The sequence below is a fragment of the Grammomys surdaster genome, unplaced genomic scaffold (genome assembly GCF_004785775.1).
Source record: "Grammomys surdaster isolate TR1022 unplaced genomic scaffold, NIH_TR_1.0 126313, whole genome shotgun sequence".
Classification (NCBI taxonomy): domain Eukaryota; kingdom Metazoa; phylum Chordata; class Mammalia; order Rodentia; family Muridae; genus Grammomys; species Grammomys surdaster.
In genome coordinates, this window is record NW_021621113.1 from 11,599,666 (window position 1) to 11,615,323 (window position 15,658).

Sequence of the window (15,658 nt, forward strand, 5' to 3'; positions counted from 1 at the left end):
AGAGAGAGAGAGAGAGAGAGAGAGAGAGAGAGAGAGAGAGAGAGAGAGTGTACACTCCCAGAAGCCCTGGCTTGCCACTCTGGATTTGGGTGGGACAATGGCACAGGAGGGTACACACCACTTCTGTGCAAGAATCAGAGGGTCAGGAAGAACTGTGGACATGTGACCACCTCCTGCCGGTCCCTGTATGTGCAGCTACTATGTACATGGGGTCCCTGTGCCCTCGGAGCCTGCCCGGGGGCACTCTGGGTAACAGAGGTCAGGCTTTGGGTCCAGACACATCCTGTTGGCTGAGGACTGAATGGGGTCACCCACTCTGTGAATGAGACTCTAGAGAGCCACAAGTTATCAAAACAGAGATGACTCTTTATGTCAGCTTGTGGGCCCCCAGGGGCCCCCAGAATCCAGGCCTCAACCTGGCACTGTGCCTGCCTGGGAGTGCAATTTCAGGCCTTTGAAGGGTCTTAAAGGTTCTTAGAGTCGAGCTGGGGCCACATCCTTTCCTTCCATATCCAGGAGAGACCCCAGGAGACTACGTTTTCTGTTAAGACCTGATCCAGCTGCTTAGTGTTATACTGACAGAGAGATGCCATTGACAAGCTCTGACCTTCCAGAGTCTTCTCATACTGAGCTCACTACAGGACTGGGGTGGAGCCACGGGACAGTCCTGCACCCTATCTGGCCCCACACATCAGATGTAGACCCCAGCTGGACCCTCCATCCTCTTTTCTCTTGGACCTCAGTCGGGCTAGGTTGAGACAGGGGTTCCTGGGAGGCCATGCCCACAGGTGACTTGCTCTGGGTACGGGTCATAGATGCTACAGTTGGGTGTGGGGCCATGGCAGTAGACGTTGAGGTAGCCTCGGTACTCCTTCCTGTACGGATGATCCTTGAGGCACAGAGTCAGGTTCTTGTCACACTCGCACGTCTGCTTGTCACACTCGGTCTCATTGAGCTCAGCTGTCATGGAGAGAAGGTATGGGGTCTGGGTGATGCCAAGACAAGAGGGGAGGGAGGGAAGCTGACTCTGGGAACCTAGTGGCCTTTGGGGTATGACTTCAAGCTGGTAGGTCTTGTGCCACCCTGGCCCTTAGGGTGCCCTGCCATGGCTAGGGCCCCATAGCCTCGTGAGTGCCTTTAGCATAGAGTAAAACTGGAGAATGTCTGATGTCCGATGTGGCCATTGTATAGTTGGGATAACCAAGGCTGCAAATGAGGGATAGGGGAGCTGGAGAGATGGCTCAGCGGTGAAGAGCTCTGGCTGTTCTTGCAGAGAACCCAGGTTTGGTTCTTGGTGATCACATCAAGTGGCTCACAACCGCCTGTAACTCTGATAACAGACTCTGTCGCCCTCTGCTGGCCTCTATGGGTACATGCACACACACGGTGAGCATACAGACAGGCAGGGACACATAAATACACATAAGTAAAAAAATCTACAAAATTAAGAAGAAAGGAAAGGGGTAAACCCACCCCTATCTGTCACCTCCTACTCTCCCAGACTCCTCCCTTCAGTGGAATAATCAGACAAGCCCCCACTTTCCTAGGGAGTGATTAGAAAGGGCCAAGTAACAAAAGGTAGTTCTTACCCAAGTTCTTGCTGCTTGTTCTAATTCCTCATTTTTTGCTGATACCAATTTGAAACCAACAGCTAACTTAGTGTCAGTGTGTCTCATTTGGGATAGTCTTATCCCAAAAAAACATTTTTCATGGTTTGTCTGAAATCCAATTTAGTGGGACATCCTTGGTTTATGTTAGGATTCCCTGTCCCCTTGGGGTGCTAAAGCCCCATCTAAGCTGTGGTGTCAGGGGAGGGAACTCACTGCAGACAATCACAGTGTCATTGTCGATCCTGTGGTCATAGTGGTCCACATAGGGGCGGCAGCCCTGGTCAAAGAGCTTCTGATAGCAACAGTCATGGGCGTGGCAGCACCTGACAGGGGCAGAGGTGAGCAGACAGGTGTGGGTCGCTGGCCTGGGTCCTTTCCCCCCAGCAGAGACCTCAGACCATCTGCTTTAGTCCCTGATGATCTTGGACTACAGTTCAGGGGAAGAGAGGAGCAGAGGTACATCCCTAGGTCACACAGTAAAGCAGAGCTGCCATTGACGCCCTGGATTCTTGTCATTGATCATCTTTGTCAGGGCTCTAAGGTCAGAGCAGAGCTATAAGAGGAGTCAGGTGTCTCAGCAGCCCAGTCACGGAGGGAGGGTAGGAAGGAAGCCATGGCTTTCAAACACCAGGAAGTAGCTCAGACTCCATGCGGAGGTCTGATTGTGCTGAACGGCCAGGGAGGGGATGGGACAGGGGTGGGGCCAACAGGCAATGGGGCGATGAAGGATAAATAAAGAACAGTTATCCTGCCTCTTCTAAAAGCGGGCAGCTGACTGCCAGCTCCCTGTGGCACCAGACTCTTTGCTGACCGCTGCTAGGGAAGTGTGAGCAGAAGCCATGGCTTCCGGGGTCTCTTAGTCTGAGGGAGGAAGCATGGTCTGATGGGGGCGGCTTCCATGATGTCCCTTGCCATTGTGGAACATCAGACCTGGAACCTCCTTGTCTGTAGGAGGACTTAAAACGACACTTCTTCATCGAGCAAGAAGATTGAAATACGGAAAACAAAAGCGTCTACGCCATCAATGACGAAGCTCCCAGCCCTTCCTCCTCAGCCTGTCTGTCACCCGCTCCCATCTCTCACCACAGGAGGCCTCCAGAACCTACCAGTCTAACTCATCCATGGGGTGGCCGCGTCCCCCCAGCCCACAGTAGCAGCCGTAGCCCACAAAGGACAGGATGGGGTTTCTGTGTGTGATGGCCTCCACCATGGACTTCAGGTTCAACAGGCTGCAGTGGGCCATGGATACAACTGCAAGAAAGTTGGGAGTGTAAGTCTAGCCTGGGAGCTCCTCAGAGCCAAGGCACGGAGTGAGACGGGAAAGAGGAGGAGGGATGGGAGGGGAAGACACATACAAAATCCTGTAGGCTGGGTTGTTATTCACTCCAGCCAGGAGGACCAAATATGGTTCATGTTAGCTGTAGGCCAGGCAGTGTTTCCTAAGCCCTTGCCTTTGCTAACTCATTGTGTTCTCACTGTAACTCCTGACAGCGTTGTTATCACATTTTTACAGATAAGCAAATTGCTGCTGGAACCCTGAGTAACTTGCCTAAGGTCACATGATGTAAGGGAACCTGGACCCAGGGCTCCTCAGCCACACCCTCTGCCTCACAGGCAATGGCTTCTGATGGAGCTACTTCCTGATAAACACAGAGTAACGTAAAAATACTAAAAGTCAGACTCATGTTTCAGCTGGGTTTGAGGGTACATGGTCTACCTACTCAGGAAGTAGTCTGAGGCAGGAGGATTGAACACGCAAAGGCTGCCTGGGCTATAGACTGGGTTCAAGACCAGCTTGAGCGACTTAATGAGATCAGAGACCACTCCCCCAAGAGGTCATTCCGAATTCACTAGAGAGGGTCACAAATGCCACCTACTGTCATGAGTTATAGGAATTTGATTCTTTATACCCTCTTCATGACCTCTGTCTGGTGTCTCTGTGGCTCAAGGGGAGCCAGGGTCCCTGCCAGCACTCCTGGAGTAGGGTGTCTCCGCACAGTGCACACAGAGGAAGCAATGCAAAGTCACTTCTGCCTCCAGCACACATCAGTTTCCAGGCAGTGGCCAGGCCCTCTATCCATTCATCCTCCTTTCCTCTGTCAACTGCTTCCCTCTCTTGTGGTCCCCTGTAAGGTGTGGCTCTCACTGAGCTATCTATCCTGAGCCAGTGCAGTGAGCCTGGGGCCTGCAGTCCCTACCTGAGTGAAGCCACTCACTCCCCCCCCCCACACACACACAAGCAGGAAGGAGGTCTTATCCTCATTTGCAGGATGAAAAAACTAAGGCTCAAAGATTAAAAAGGCTTGCTCAGGTGGCACAGGCTCATAGTAGCAGAGTTCAGGTAGAAACCTGGTCTGTTGTCCTTAGCTCTATGCTAAGCCAGATGATATGGAACCTGTGTGCATGCAACCTCACTCTGGTCTGCTCTGATTGCACATGGAGTTAGGCAGCCAGCTCAGTACCTGGCCCTTGCTCACCCCACATCCCCCAACCTCACGGACAAGGAAATGTCCTGAGAGACATTAAACCCATAGTGAGAAAGGAGGCTGGATGGACCCCAGTGGGCCTTGAAGCACCTGGTTGCCACTTAAGGCCCTGGCTGTCTCCTCCCCTGACTTAGAAGCTCCATTTCCCATTGTAGCCAGAGGCATCTTGCCCTGGGGGTAGGGTATGTGCAGCACTGGGCTCCTAGCCCTGTCAGCTCTCACAGGGTGAGAGTAAGAAGCATATATGATTATGCAAAGGACAGACACACTCCCTTATAATTACACACACACACACACACACACACACACACACACACTTCCTATATACATCACAATGTTATCAAGTATGACACTAGGGAGAATCAGTCTATCCAGAACTAAGACCATGTCCACAGGCAGAAGGAATAGCTCATGTTCAGCCTCCTGGGACCAGTGGTTTGGGAGAGACATGAGGGGTTGTTTTCTAAATGACAGATCATTTTGTCTGACTGCATCAGCCCTTTCTTGTATCTGGCCACAATGGACCAAGGGGAGCCAGGAATGCAAGGTAAGGTTAGGCTTGTGTTAGGAGCCTCACTCAGCCATGTTTCTGATCCAGGAAGTCCTGGGTATCAGCCCTAGGAAATGAGTTTACAGACACACACACACACACACTCATGTATACACCCCCATTGTCACTCACACACTGTGGACACAGACATCACAATGAACACAGGTGTACACCGAGACGCCAGCCAGCCAGCCAGCCAGCCACGAGCCTTGCTTTACTGACGTGTGGGGCCTACAGACATCGTGTATGCCCAGACACACCCACACTCATGCACAGACATGCATCTAGCTGCACACAAACTCATTAACTCCTGCCAGCACGGAAAGTCACTAATACATACATATGCTCGGGCCTACGATGATAGCAAACACTGCCAGTTTACAAGGCTTGCTTTGCTCTCCGCCCCTGCCCAGCAGAGCTTGTAAAAACAGGAGGCTCCTGGCTTGTTTACAGGTGTCCAGAACCAAACAGCCCCCAGAGGACAGGATGAAGCCTGACAGGGAAGGGGAGAGGCCCAGAGAGAGGAAGGACCTGCTTTCCAGTGGTACAACACAGGCACCCACAACCTAGGCACCCGGGTTTCTAGGAAAGGGCTGGGGGAGTGGGAGTGGGGAGCAGGTAAACAGAAAGGTCTCCTGGGAGCCATGCTCACCACTGCTGGCCAGGACTGCGATGGCGAAGAATTTCTTCATACCCAGGCTGGACCTGAGAAAGAGGAATAGCCATCCTGAACCCTCCTCTACAATTGCCCGTAGCCTGTCTCACCCAAGGCCTCACCCGTGTTTTCTCTTGTCCTAGTTACTGCCACCCAGCCCTGTGATCAGCACCTCCCCACCTAGCCTGTGTCTCCTAGGAGGGACACACCCCAGAGTGGCAGAGCCACCAGAACCAATTTCAGCTCCAACTTTGAGCTCCAAGATAGGAAGCCATTGCCCCACACCAGGGCCAGCTCTCCTGAGTTCATACATACTCTAAGGAGTCTTAGGACTCTAGTCATGGGGACCCCACCTGGAAACTGGATCTTAAAAGCCAAAACCAAGAGACCTGGGTCACTGGAATCTAGTTCCAGCTATGCAAATACTGAATGACCACAGGCAGATATCTCAGACTCTCCGGGCTTCAAGAGCAGAATGAAGTTGACTAAATGGTCCCAAAGCCCTTCTAGCTCTAGAACATGGCTGGCCACGTCTGCTCAGCATGCAGGAACTCAGAGATCTCCTTCCTAGAGAACCTACTCCAGGAGTAGATCCCTTCCCCTCAGCTGCCTCTCTTCATAGAATGGTCCGTTCCAGAGCAGCACACACCTACCTGGAGGTTTTAGAAGGAGAGGTCCTGAGGCTTGGGCTCTTCCGTCCAGTGGCGTGTTTAACCAGCACCTTCTTCCTGAACCCTTTGGGGTCGACCTGTGCCCCATCTGCCATGTCTTGGATTTTGGAAGACCAGCGACATAGAGCTTGAGAGATCCTTGATATACCCAGAAGTCTCTGGAGAGCAGGCCCCAGCTTCACGCTGTCACAAACACTAGCAGGGTAGTGCCAGGGCAATGCCCCTGGGCAGGAGGCAGATGACGGATGTCCTAGAAACAGCTGGCTCCACCTCCTCCCTCCCACTGCTACAGTCCTTCCCACACCTGGCTGGTGAAATTTGCACCTCACATCAGCCTACCCAACCCCTTGGGCTTGGGAGTGGGGTGTATCGATTGAGAATTAGCCCTACCCCCTGCACCTGAAGCAAGGGCTGAGCCCTCTCCATCCCCAGCTGGAAGATGCTAAGGAAAATGTTACCCAACAACATTTGTCAGAGAAAAACAAGAGGTACTGACTTCAAGGGACCTTCCTATAGGGAACACCGCACTAGGACCTTTTGGGGGAACACATGAGATTGGACTCACTTCCAAATACAAGGCTAAGATAAGAGGGTTAAGTTCCCAGAATGCACAAGGGTTTGGATCCACCCACAGCAGAAATCCAGTTATAGTGGCACATGCCTGTAGTCCTGGCACTTGGAAGATGGAGTCAGGAGAAGCAGGAGTTCAAGTCCATCTTCACCTACATAGCAAGTTTTAGGTTACCCTGGCCAACATAAGATCATGTCTCGAGGGGGCGAGGGTAGAGAAGAGTCGGAATGTTGCCTCAGTGGTTAAGAGCACTTGCTGCTCTTGCAGAGGACCGAGGTTCAGTTCCCAGCACCCACACTGCAGCTTACTCCAGCTTCATGGGATCCTGTGTCCTCATGCACTGGGCATGCAAGTGGTCCAGACACACACACACACACACACACACACACACACACACACACACAAAGCATTCATACACATAAAAATAAATAGAGGCTGGAGTGATGGCTCAGCAGTTAAAGGTACTTATTGCCCTTGCAGAGGACCGAGGTTCAGTTTCCAGCACCCACATGGTGTCTCACAACCATCTGTGACTCCCGTTCCTGGGGCTCTGATGCCTCTTCTGACTTTGTGTGTAGTACACATACATGCACTCAGGCACATACACATAAAATAAAATATAATAGTAAAAAAAAGCTGGGTGTGGTAGTGCACACCTTTAATCCCAGAGACTTGGTAGACAGAAGGCGGATCTCTGAGTCCCAGGCCAGCCTGGTCTAGAGTGAGCTCCAGGTCAGCTAGGGCTATACAGAGAAACTCTGTCTCAAAAAACAAACAAACAAAAACCAAACCAACCAAACAAAAAACAGGTAAATCAAATAGATACGTTTTTATTTTTGTTTTGTTTGTTTGTTTGTTTGTTTGTTAAAGAAAAAGAAGTAAATAAAACTAGGCATAGAGAATGGTTCATGGATACAAAATTGTGGAGAGAATGTGACAGTAGCAAAGGTTCCAGCTAAGCTGCCTGGACAGCTTTTCCTGGAGAAATCAGGGTGATTACCCCAGGGGATGTCAGAGGCTGAGGAGCTTCTCAGACATGGGAGATGTCAGAGAGGAACAACAGATCCCAGCCAAACCATCCTTACAGGTCTCTAGCTAGAAATGGACACTGCAGATACCCACAAAGAAGCCTAACGAAATGAAGCCATCAGAGGACGGCTCATTAGAGAGTTCAAAGGAACCCAAGTCTGTCCAAGTGAAGGAGACCTGTTGATGAGGGGGCTTTGGGTGGACAAGTACCTGTCCCCTGTCCTGATGGACAGAATCCCCCTCATATCTGAAGGGGGCTCCAATCATTCATGAACATGTTGGTGGCCATCTCCCCTAGACTGAGACAGGAGGGGCTCAAGCACTTGCATTCGGTAGAAAGCCCCCAGCTCACCTGCACTGTCAAGGGCAAGGCCTCTCGGGGTTCTTTTAAAACCTGTCCTACTGGGTAGCAGCTACAATCATTGTGGCCATCTAGAACACCGCAGGGCTTCAGACAGCACCTCTGGCCTCCAGGCTCAGCTCTCCTACCTCAACCCTGAATTTTGTCTGTCTCTCCCTCTCCCTCTCCCTCTCCCACACACACACATACATACATACACATAGAGAGAGAGAGAGACACACACACACACACACACACACACACACACACACACACACCCTGCAAAATGTCTTTGAAAATCACTATAAGTCCCTGAATGATACCATAGTCTCTGGTGGAGGGTCTGGTGAGTTAGGGTATTCGCATCAGTTGCTTGTTTGTTTGCATGTGTGACTGGTCTCTGTCATTAGTGTCTACTGTGTGGTCTCAGAAAAGAAGACAGGGCCTGAGATCTGGGAGCTGCCTAAGCAGTCTGAGCAGGGACCGATCCTCCATCTCCAGGCTGAGACCTTGGCCAGTGGGCCTGCTTCCCTGTTCTGTGCCCCACCCCACCCCCAGCTGTGGGGTCAAGGTACCAAGACTTCCTTCCAGAAATTGTAATGGCCAAGGGCAAGTACTCGTGCTATGGGGCATGCACGGGGCTCAGTTTTAAAGAATGGATTGTGACAAGGGCCTGGAGTGAACTAGGTTGGGAAAGTAGTCCTGTTGGAAACAGCACTCCATGTGGTCCCTTCATGAACACATCTCTCCTTGTCCAGTGTTTCCAATGCTCTTGACAAAGGTCTCCTGACGTGTCTCTTTCTCCTTAGGACTTTCAGACTTCCTCTTCTGGCTGTCCTAAGCCAGTGGGGTTATCTCAGGCATCCTTCATTGTCCCCCACCATCCCTCCTGTCCCCAGGAAGTCCCCCGCAGGCTCCAATCACACATCTACACATGGGAAGGCTCTAATTTGTATTTGGACATGCGCTCCTTTGCTGGCTCCTGTGTGTTTTGGTTTGTAGACCTTGACACAGATTGGGGAGCCTAGAGAGCAGGCATCCTTATATTCTCAGGAGCCCCAGGGGTTCCCCGGGTGACAACGGCTTGCTCTACCATCTCAGACTAGGAGTGGCAAGGCTGGCATTGCTGTTTATGTCTGCAGGGAGCTGAGTTCTAATTTTATGCCCACGTTTGCATCCACCTCTCATGACGACTACTGAACTTTAGAGAAGACACATCTCCCAGGCTGCAGGAGCTGGGAGTGCCAACATTTGGGATGTGGCCAAGACCTGGGACCCTAGAAAGCCACTTGGTGTCCCCACAATTCTGGTGGAGGAGCAAGTCAGCAAGTCAAGCAGGTCTTCAGACAGGCCTGGCTCCTCCCTCCTGGGGAGGGACAGGCTCCTCCACTCCCACCTTCTCCTTCCAAGTTGCTAGTATTCAATAATGAATAATAAACTGGTCGACCCAGAAATTCCACTTGTGGGAGAGCAACCCTAGATACAAACCCAAGCTGTTTCTGGAAGATGGGTGCAAGAGACACTGTGGGGGTGCCTTTATGGCTTTTGTTTTTGCGGATAATCAAGTGGGTTAGGGTCCACTCTCATTTTAACTTACCTCTTTGAAAGTACTCTTTGCAAATGTTGACACATCCTGAGGCACTATGCTAGAGTGCTCATCTCCACCATGTGAATTTTGAGGGAGCACAATTCTGCTCAGAACAAGCATGGATAGGGGTTCCCTCGTCACATTTAAGTCAGGAAATGATGAATTTACACTCCCCAATAGCATGTTTATCCTGTTCACAAAGCTGATGACAACACCACCCAAAAGAAAGAAGATAGACCAATGACCCTTCTGAGGATAGACCAATGACTGTTATGACCATAGACATAGAGCCTCTTAACTAAATCCTGACAGACAGAATCTATTAAAAAAACAAACAAACAAGAATATAAGCAGGTAAACAAGAATGTAAGCCATAACCAAGTTGGTTTCGTTCCAGGAATAAAACGTTGATTGACTTTTATACTAAGAATCCAACCTATGTATATTATACCACATTAACAGATTTAAAAAGGAGAAGCATATGATATCTTGGATGTAATCAAACCAACCAAGAAACACCATGTGGCAAAATCCAGATTCATTCCTGGCAAATAAATCAATAAATAAATTAGAAAATTGAGATCTAAGTTCAACTTGAACTATAGTCCACAGGCAATGTCTTTCCTGAGGCTGAAAAGTGAATGGGGGTGGAGGGGGGGAGAGGGGAAGGGAGAGGAAGGGGAGAGAAAGAGATGGAGAGGGGGAGGAGAGAGGGAGAGAGAGAGAGAGGGGAAGGGGAGTAGGAGAGAGAGAACTAAAACACACTAAGACCCCAAAGGATGCAACTGTCCCTAGACCCAGTGACACATATGGCCAGTCTCAGTGCTCAGGAGGCAAAAGCAGGCAGATCTCCCATGAGTTTGAGGCCAGCCTGAGCGATATAGAAAGACACTGACTCAAAAAGTAAGCCATTGCCACCACCACCAACAAAAGGATGCTTCTATTAGCATCAGTCGTAATAGTCCCCGTGAGGATTCTTGCCTGACCATTGCTACTGCCAGTCATGTGCTCGGGGTCCCACCCTGTCAGGATAGTGTCTTCACTTGGCTGAAACAGACTTCTGATGACAGGTGGAGCATGTTTATAAACTGGAAAAGAAGGGCCCAGCTTCATCCTCAACCAGAGTGACCTCAAAGGACACACAGGATACGGTACAGTATGCATTGTGATAATTAAAGAAGCCCAGATCTAGCCAGGCATAACGAGCTGTGTCTGTCTGAAGTCCCAGCACTCAGGAGGCAGAGACAGGAGGATCACAGGTTCAAGGTCAGCCAGAGCTACATAGTGAGACCAGGTCTGAAAACCAAAGCAAAAAGCTTTCTTCAGTCTGAGGAACTCCTACTACTAAGATGAGGGTACTAAGTTCTGGATGGTTCTGATAAGAGATGACCCATCCATTGACCCAGTATCACTTGAGTCCTCCCTCATCCTCAGGAAGATGAATCACCAGCAGCTTTGTCCCAGTTTTACACACTCACCTCGGTGCTCGAGCAATGAGATCACTGTTTAACATTTTAGAAGAAGTGGTATCTCACACTGTGATCTCAGTGATTAGGAAGGGAAAGCCAGAGGAAGAAGGTTGAGGGTTCAAGACCAGGCTGGACTGGCACAGACTTCCCAAACAGCCAGGCAATGTAAGACCATGTCTCAAAAAAAAAAAAAGCCAACAATCATGTAGAATCTATACATAATGAATTCATACACTGAGTTCAGCCAGGTTGCAGAGTAGAATAAGAAAATTCAAAATAATAAGTTTTTTTTTTAATTTTATGTATATGAATACACTATCACTGTCTTCAGACACACCAAAAGAGAGGACAGGATCCCACTACAGATGGTTTTGAGCCACCATGTGGTTGCTGGAATTGAACTCAGGATCTCTGGAAGAACAGTCAGTGCTCTTAACCACTGAGCTGTCTCTCCAGCCCAACAACTGTTATTTCTACATGCTAGAAATGAGTGTTTAAAAACCAAAACCCTAAAAGTACATTTACAAAAATACCCCAAGTACCAAAGATGTGTGGACGAAGCTGATAAAGAAATGGAAAACGTGTATGCTGAAACCACAATGATGTTAATACAATAAATAAAGAGAAAGCACTCTCTTTAACAAGTCTACAGGGGATCGCTGGATTCAAAAGAATGAAGCTGAACCCCTTCTCCGTGCCACCCACAAAAATTAGCTCAAAATGGGGGCTGGAGACATGGCTCAGCAGTAAAGAGTGCTTGAGGCTCTTGTGAGGGAACCCAAGTTTGAATCTCAGCCCCTGAGTCTATTACATCAGTTAATTAGAGTGTGTGGCAAAGAAGGCCGGTGAGTAACTGTTACTGGTAGAGTTTGGGGTGTATAAAATTAGATCATAGTCACAGTTACATAAATGTGAATTTTTACTAATTGAAGTTGGGCACCTCCTATCCCAAACACTTGGGAAGTAGAGGTAGGAAGATCAAGGGTTTGAGGCCAGCCTGGGCTACATGAGACCCTGCTCAGAAAACAAAAAGAAATTGAGTTAAGAGCTGGAGACACAGCTCGGTTGTTAGAGTGTTTACCCAGCACACAGGAAACCCTGAGTTCAGTTCACAGACTGAGGATCCTGGCTCCCGTCTGCAGTCTTGGTACTTGAGAGATGGAGACAGGATGATCAGAAATTCAGCCACAACAACTGCCTGTAGCATAACTCCTGCTCGGGGGCATCCATCCAACACCCTCTTCTGGCCTCTGAGGGCACTGCACTCACATGTATATAGCCACATATAGATACCCACACATACATGCAATTAAAGACGAAATGAATCAGAAGCCTAAATGTAAAGAATAAGCCTTCAGAAAACAGCCAGGTATGGTGGCCTGTGGCTGTGACCCCAGCACTAGGGAAGCAAGGGCAGGAGACTCACCAATGAGTGGAAGCTAATCTGGGCTGCATAGCAAGACCTTGCGTCAAACAAGCAAACAAAACTAGAAAGAAAAACACACTCTTAGAAGAAAGTGTGGGAATAAATCTCTATGGTATTGGGGTTAGGTAATGGTTTCCTAAATCATGTAACAATAACATAAGAGACCTTAAAACTAAATTTAAAACCTTGTGCTGAAAACCATACTATCAAAAAAAAAAGTTACCAAAGGGTTACCAAAGGGTGGGAGAAAATCCTGTGTGTCATAGACTATACCCCGAACATATAAGGACTCTCATAAGTCAGCAGTAAAGCAAAACCAAGCTGATTTCAAATTCTCCACATAAGATAAAGCAATGACCAACAGGCACATGGAAAGGTATTTAGCATTGTTAGTCACTAGAGAAATACAAATCAAAGCCTCCATGAGAAAACATCTCACACCTACTAAAAATAACTCTCACAAAAAGGGATGGTAAGAATATTCCACACCCAGGAACCCTTGAGTGGCTTTGGAAAATAGCCTGGCCCTTCCTCAAAGCATTAGGTGTAGAGTTTTCATACGAAACAGAAGTTACAACCTGGGGCATCCGTCAAATGCCCTCTTCTGGCCTCTGAGGGTACTGCACTCACGTGTATATAGCCACATATAGATCTACACCCTAAGAAACAAAAACAGGTATCCACGGGATGTGTACACTGGTCACGGTCACACTGTGCAATACAGCCAAGAATGAGGCAGATGTCCCACTGATGGGCCAGGGGACATGTGAAATGCGGACCAGCTACGTGAGCACATATTATCCGATCACTGAAAGGAACAGAGGCTACAAACCTAGGGCTCTGCTGGTAGATAATTTCCACACAAATGTGAAGACACAAGCTAGATCTCACCACTCGGCACAGCAGTGCATGCCTGTAACTCCAGCCCTGAGAGGTAGAGACATGAGGATCCATGGGTCTCACCAGTCAGTGAGTCTAGCTAAGCTCCGAGTGCACTGAGACACTTACCCTGAAAAGAAAGTGGAGAGGATGAGGAGGATGGAATGTGGACCTCTAGCCTATACACACACACACACACACACCTGCGTACATAAACACATGCAAACATGCACACACACCTGCATACACATATGCATTCACACTTGCATAAATACACATGCGTATACATACACATGTTTATACATACAGGAACACATACATACACAGGTGAAAACATGCACATATACCTGCATACACACAAATACACGCATGTATACTTACATACATGCATACATACATGTATACATACATAGAAGAACACATAACACACTTACATACATACACATACAACATACAAATGTACATACACACACATACATACAAACATACAAGAACTCATATACAGACACATCAAACAAAGAAACAAAAAGAATCCAGTGTCAGTAAACATCACAGTATGGGGGGAAAAATATCAGGAAGGGGAAGCAGTCACTGAAGGCTGTTCTCCTTCACGGAACACCGAATACTGTTGTGTGATCCATTCACATCCAGGTCTGAGACAGGCAACAGAGATTGAAAACAGGTTAGTCAGCTAGCTGGGAGGAGGGAGTCCGTGGCAGAGGCGATCAGGGAGTGATTGTCATCGGTACGGTTGCACCCAGGGCCTGGAAAGTTAGATTGTGGTCACGATTGTTACATAAATGTGTTTGTAAAAGAGTCGAAGCTGGGCATGGTAATCACACATCTGCAATCCCAAACACTTGGGAAGTAGAGGTAGAAGGATCAAGGGTTTGAGGCCAGCCTGGGCTACACAAGTCCCTGCTCAGAAAACAAAAAGAAAATTGAGTTAAGGGGTAGAAATGCAGCTTAGTGGTAGAGCACATGCAGGAAGCCGCAAGTTCAGTTCCCATAAGGCATGGATTGAGGTACACAGCTGCAATCTTAGTGCTCAAGAGGTGGAGATAGGAGGAACAGAAGTTCAGGGTCATCCTCTCCTACATCTTGAGGCTGAGGCCAGCCTGGGTCATTTGAGAGCTTATCTAAAAAAATTTTATATATATATACATATATGTATATATATATATATATATATATATATATGTATGTATGTATTTGAAAGAACATTATATGTACACACATACACGCACACACACACACACATATACATATACATATACATATACATATACATATACATATACATATACATATACATATATATATTGCCTTTGAGGATGGATCATTTTGCTTGGCCTCAAGGAAGGAAGTTCCAACACATCTCCCAACATGAACAAACAAGGCCATTAATCTCATAATGAAATACTCAAGCTGTCAATCATAGAGACAAACACCGCAGAGTCCAGTTTCCATGAGGTTCAAATTTACAGGAGCCAAAGAGGAGAGTAGTGGTTTCCAGGGGCTGGGAGGGGAGCAGGAACTCTCGATGTTCTCCCTGGGAGCAGAGTTTCAGTTTTGCAAGACGGAAAGTTCCGTGGGCGGATGGCGGGGACAGTTGAGCAACACGGGGAATATGCTGACGGCCAGGATGCCGCACAGCTGAAATGATTATCATGGGTTACATGCATTTTATATATGTTGAGGAAAAATTGTTTTCAATGATGTGTGGGCCTACACGTGATATTTGAGCTTAGGGAATTTTTAAAGGAAAACAGGATACACGTCTGTAAGTCAGTCCTTGGGGGTTGGGGTCTCAAAGATAAAGAGCTCATGACCAGCCTGGGATATATGGCATCCTGTCTCAAAACAAAACAAAACTAGGCTGGAGAGATGGCTCAGTGGTTAAGAGCACTGATTATTCGTGCAGAAGTCCCAGCACCCACATGGAAGCTGTAGCTCCAGTCCCAGGGCATCCAATGCCCCCCACTGGCTACCTGGGCACCATACACACATGGTACAGAGACATACATGCAGGCAAAATACCATATACATAAAATAAATGGAAGAAAGAAAGAAAGAAAGAGGGGGGGAGGGAGAGAGGGAGGGAGGGGGCGGGAGGGAGGAAGGAAGGAAGGAAGGAAGGAAGGAAGGAAGGAAGGAAGGAAGACAGTTCTTGCAGAGGTCCTGGGTTTGAGTCCCAACACCCATATCAAGTGCCTCATGGTCACCTGTAATGTCAGTTCCAGGGGAGTTGATCTCTGTCTGTCTGTCTCTGTCTGTCTCTGTCTGTCTCTCTGTCTCTCTGTCTCTCTGTCTCTCTCTCTCTCTCTCTCTCTCTCTCACACACACACACACACACACACACACACACACACACACACACACAC

At 48.4% G+C, this 15,658-nt stretch overlaps 1 protein-coding gene across 1 annotated transcript; it reads right to left on the bottom strand.

The window, feature by feature from the left end:
* Positions 1 to 83: 83 nt before the first annotated feature.
* Positions 84 to 6,182, bottom strand: Pla2g2f (phospholipase A2 group IIF). The gene is made up of 5 exons (XM_028760009.1): positions 5,955 to 6,182; positions 5,299 to 5,351; positions 2,717 to 2,861; positions 1,824 to 1,933; positions 84 to 960 (listed from the first exon to the last, which is right to left on the bottom strand). The coding sequence occupies exons 1-5, from the start codon at positions 6,065 to 6,067 to the stop codon at positions 749 to 751; spliced, it is 633 nt and encodes a 210-aa protein (XP_028615842.1). The 5' UTR covers positions 6,068 to 6,182; the 3' UTR covers positions 84 to 748.
* Between the last annotated feature and the right edge of the window lie 9,476 nt (positions 6,183 to 15,658).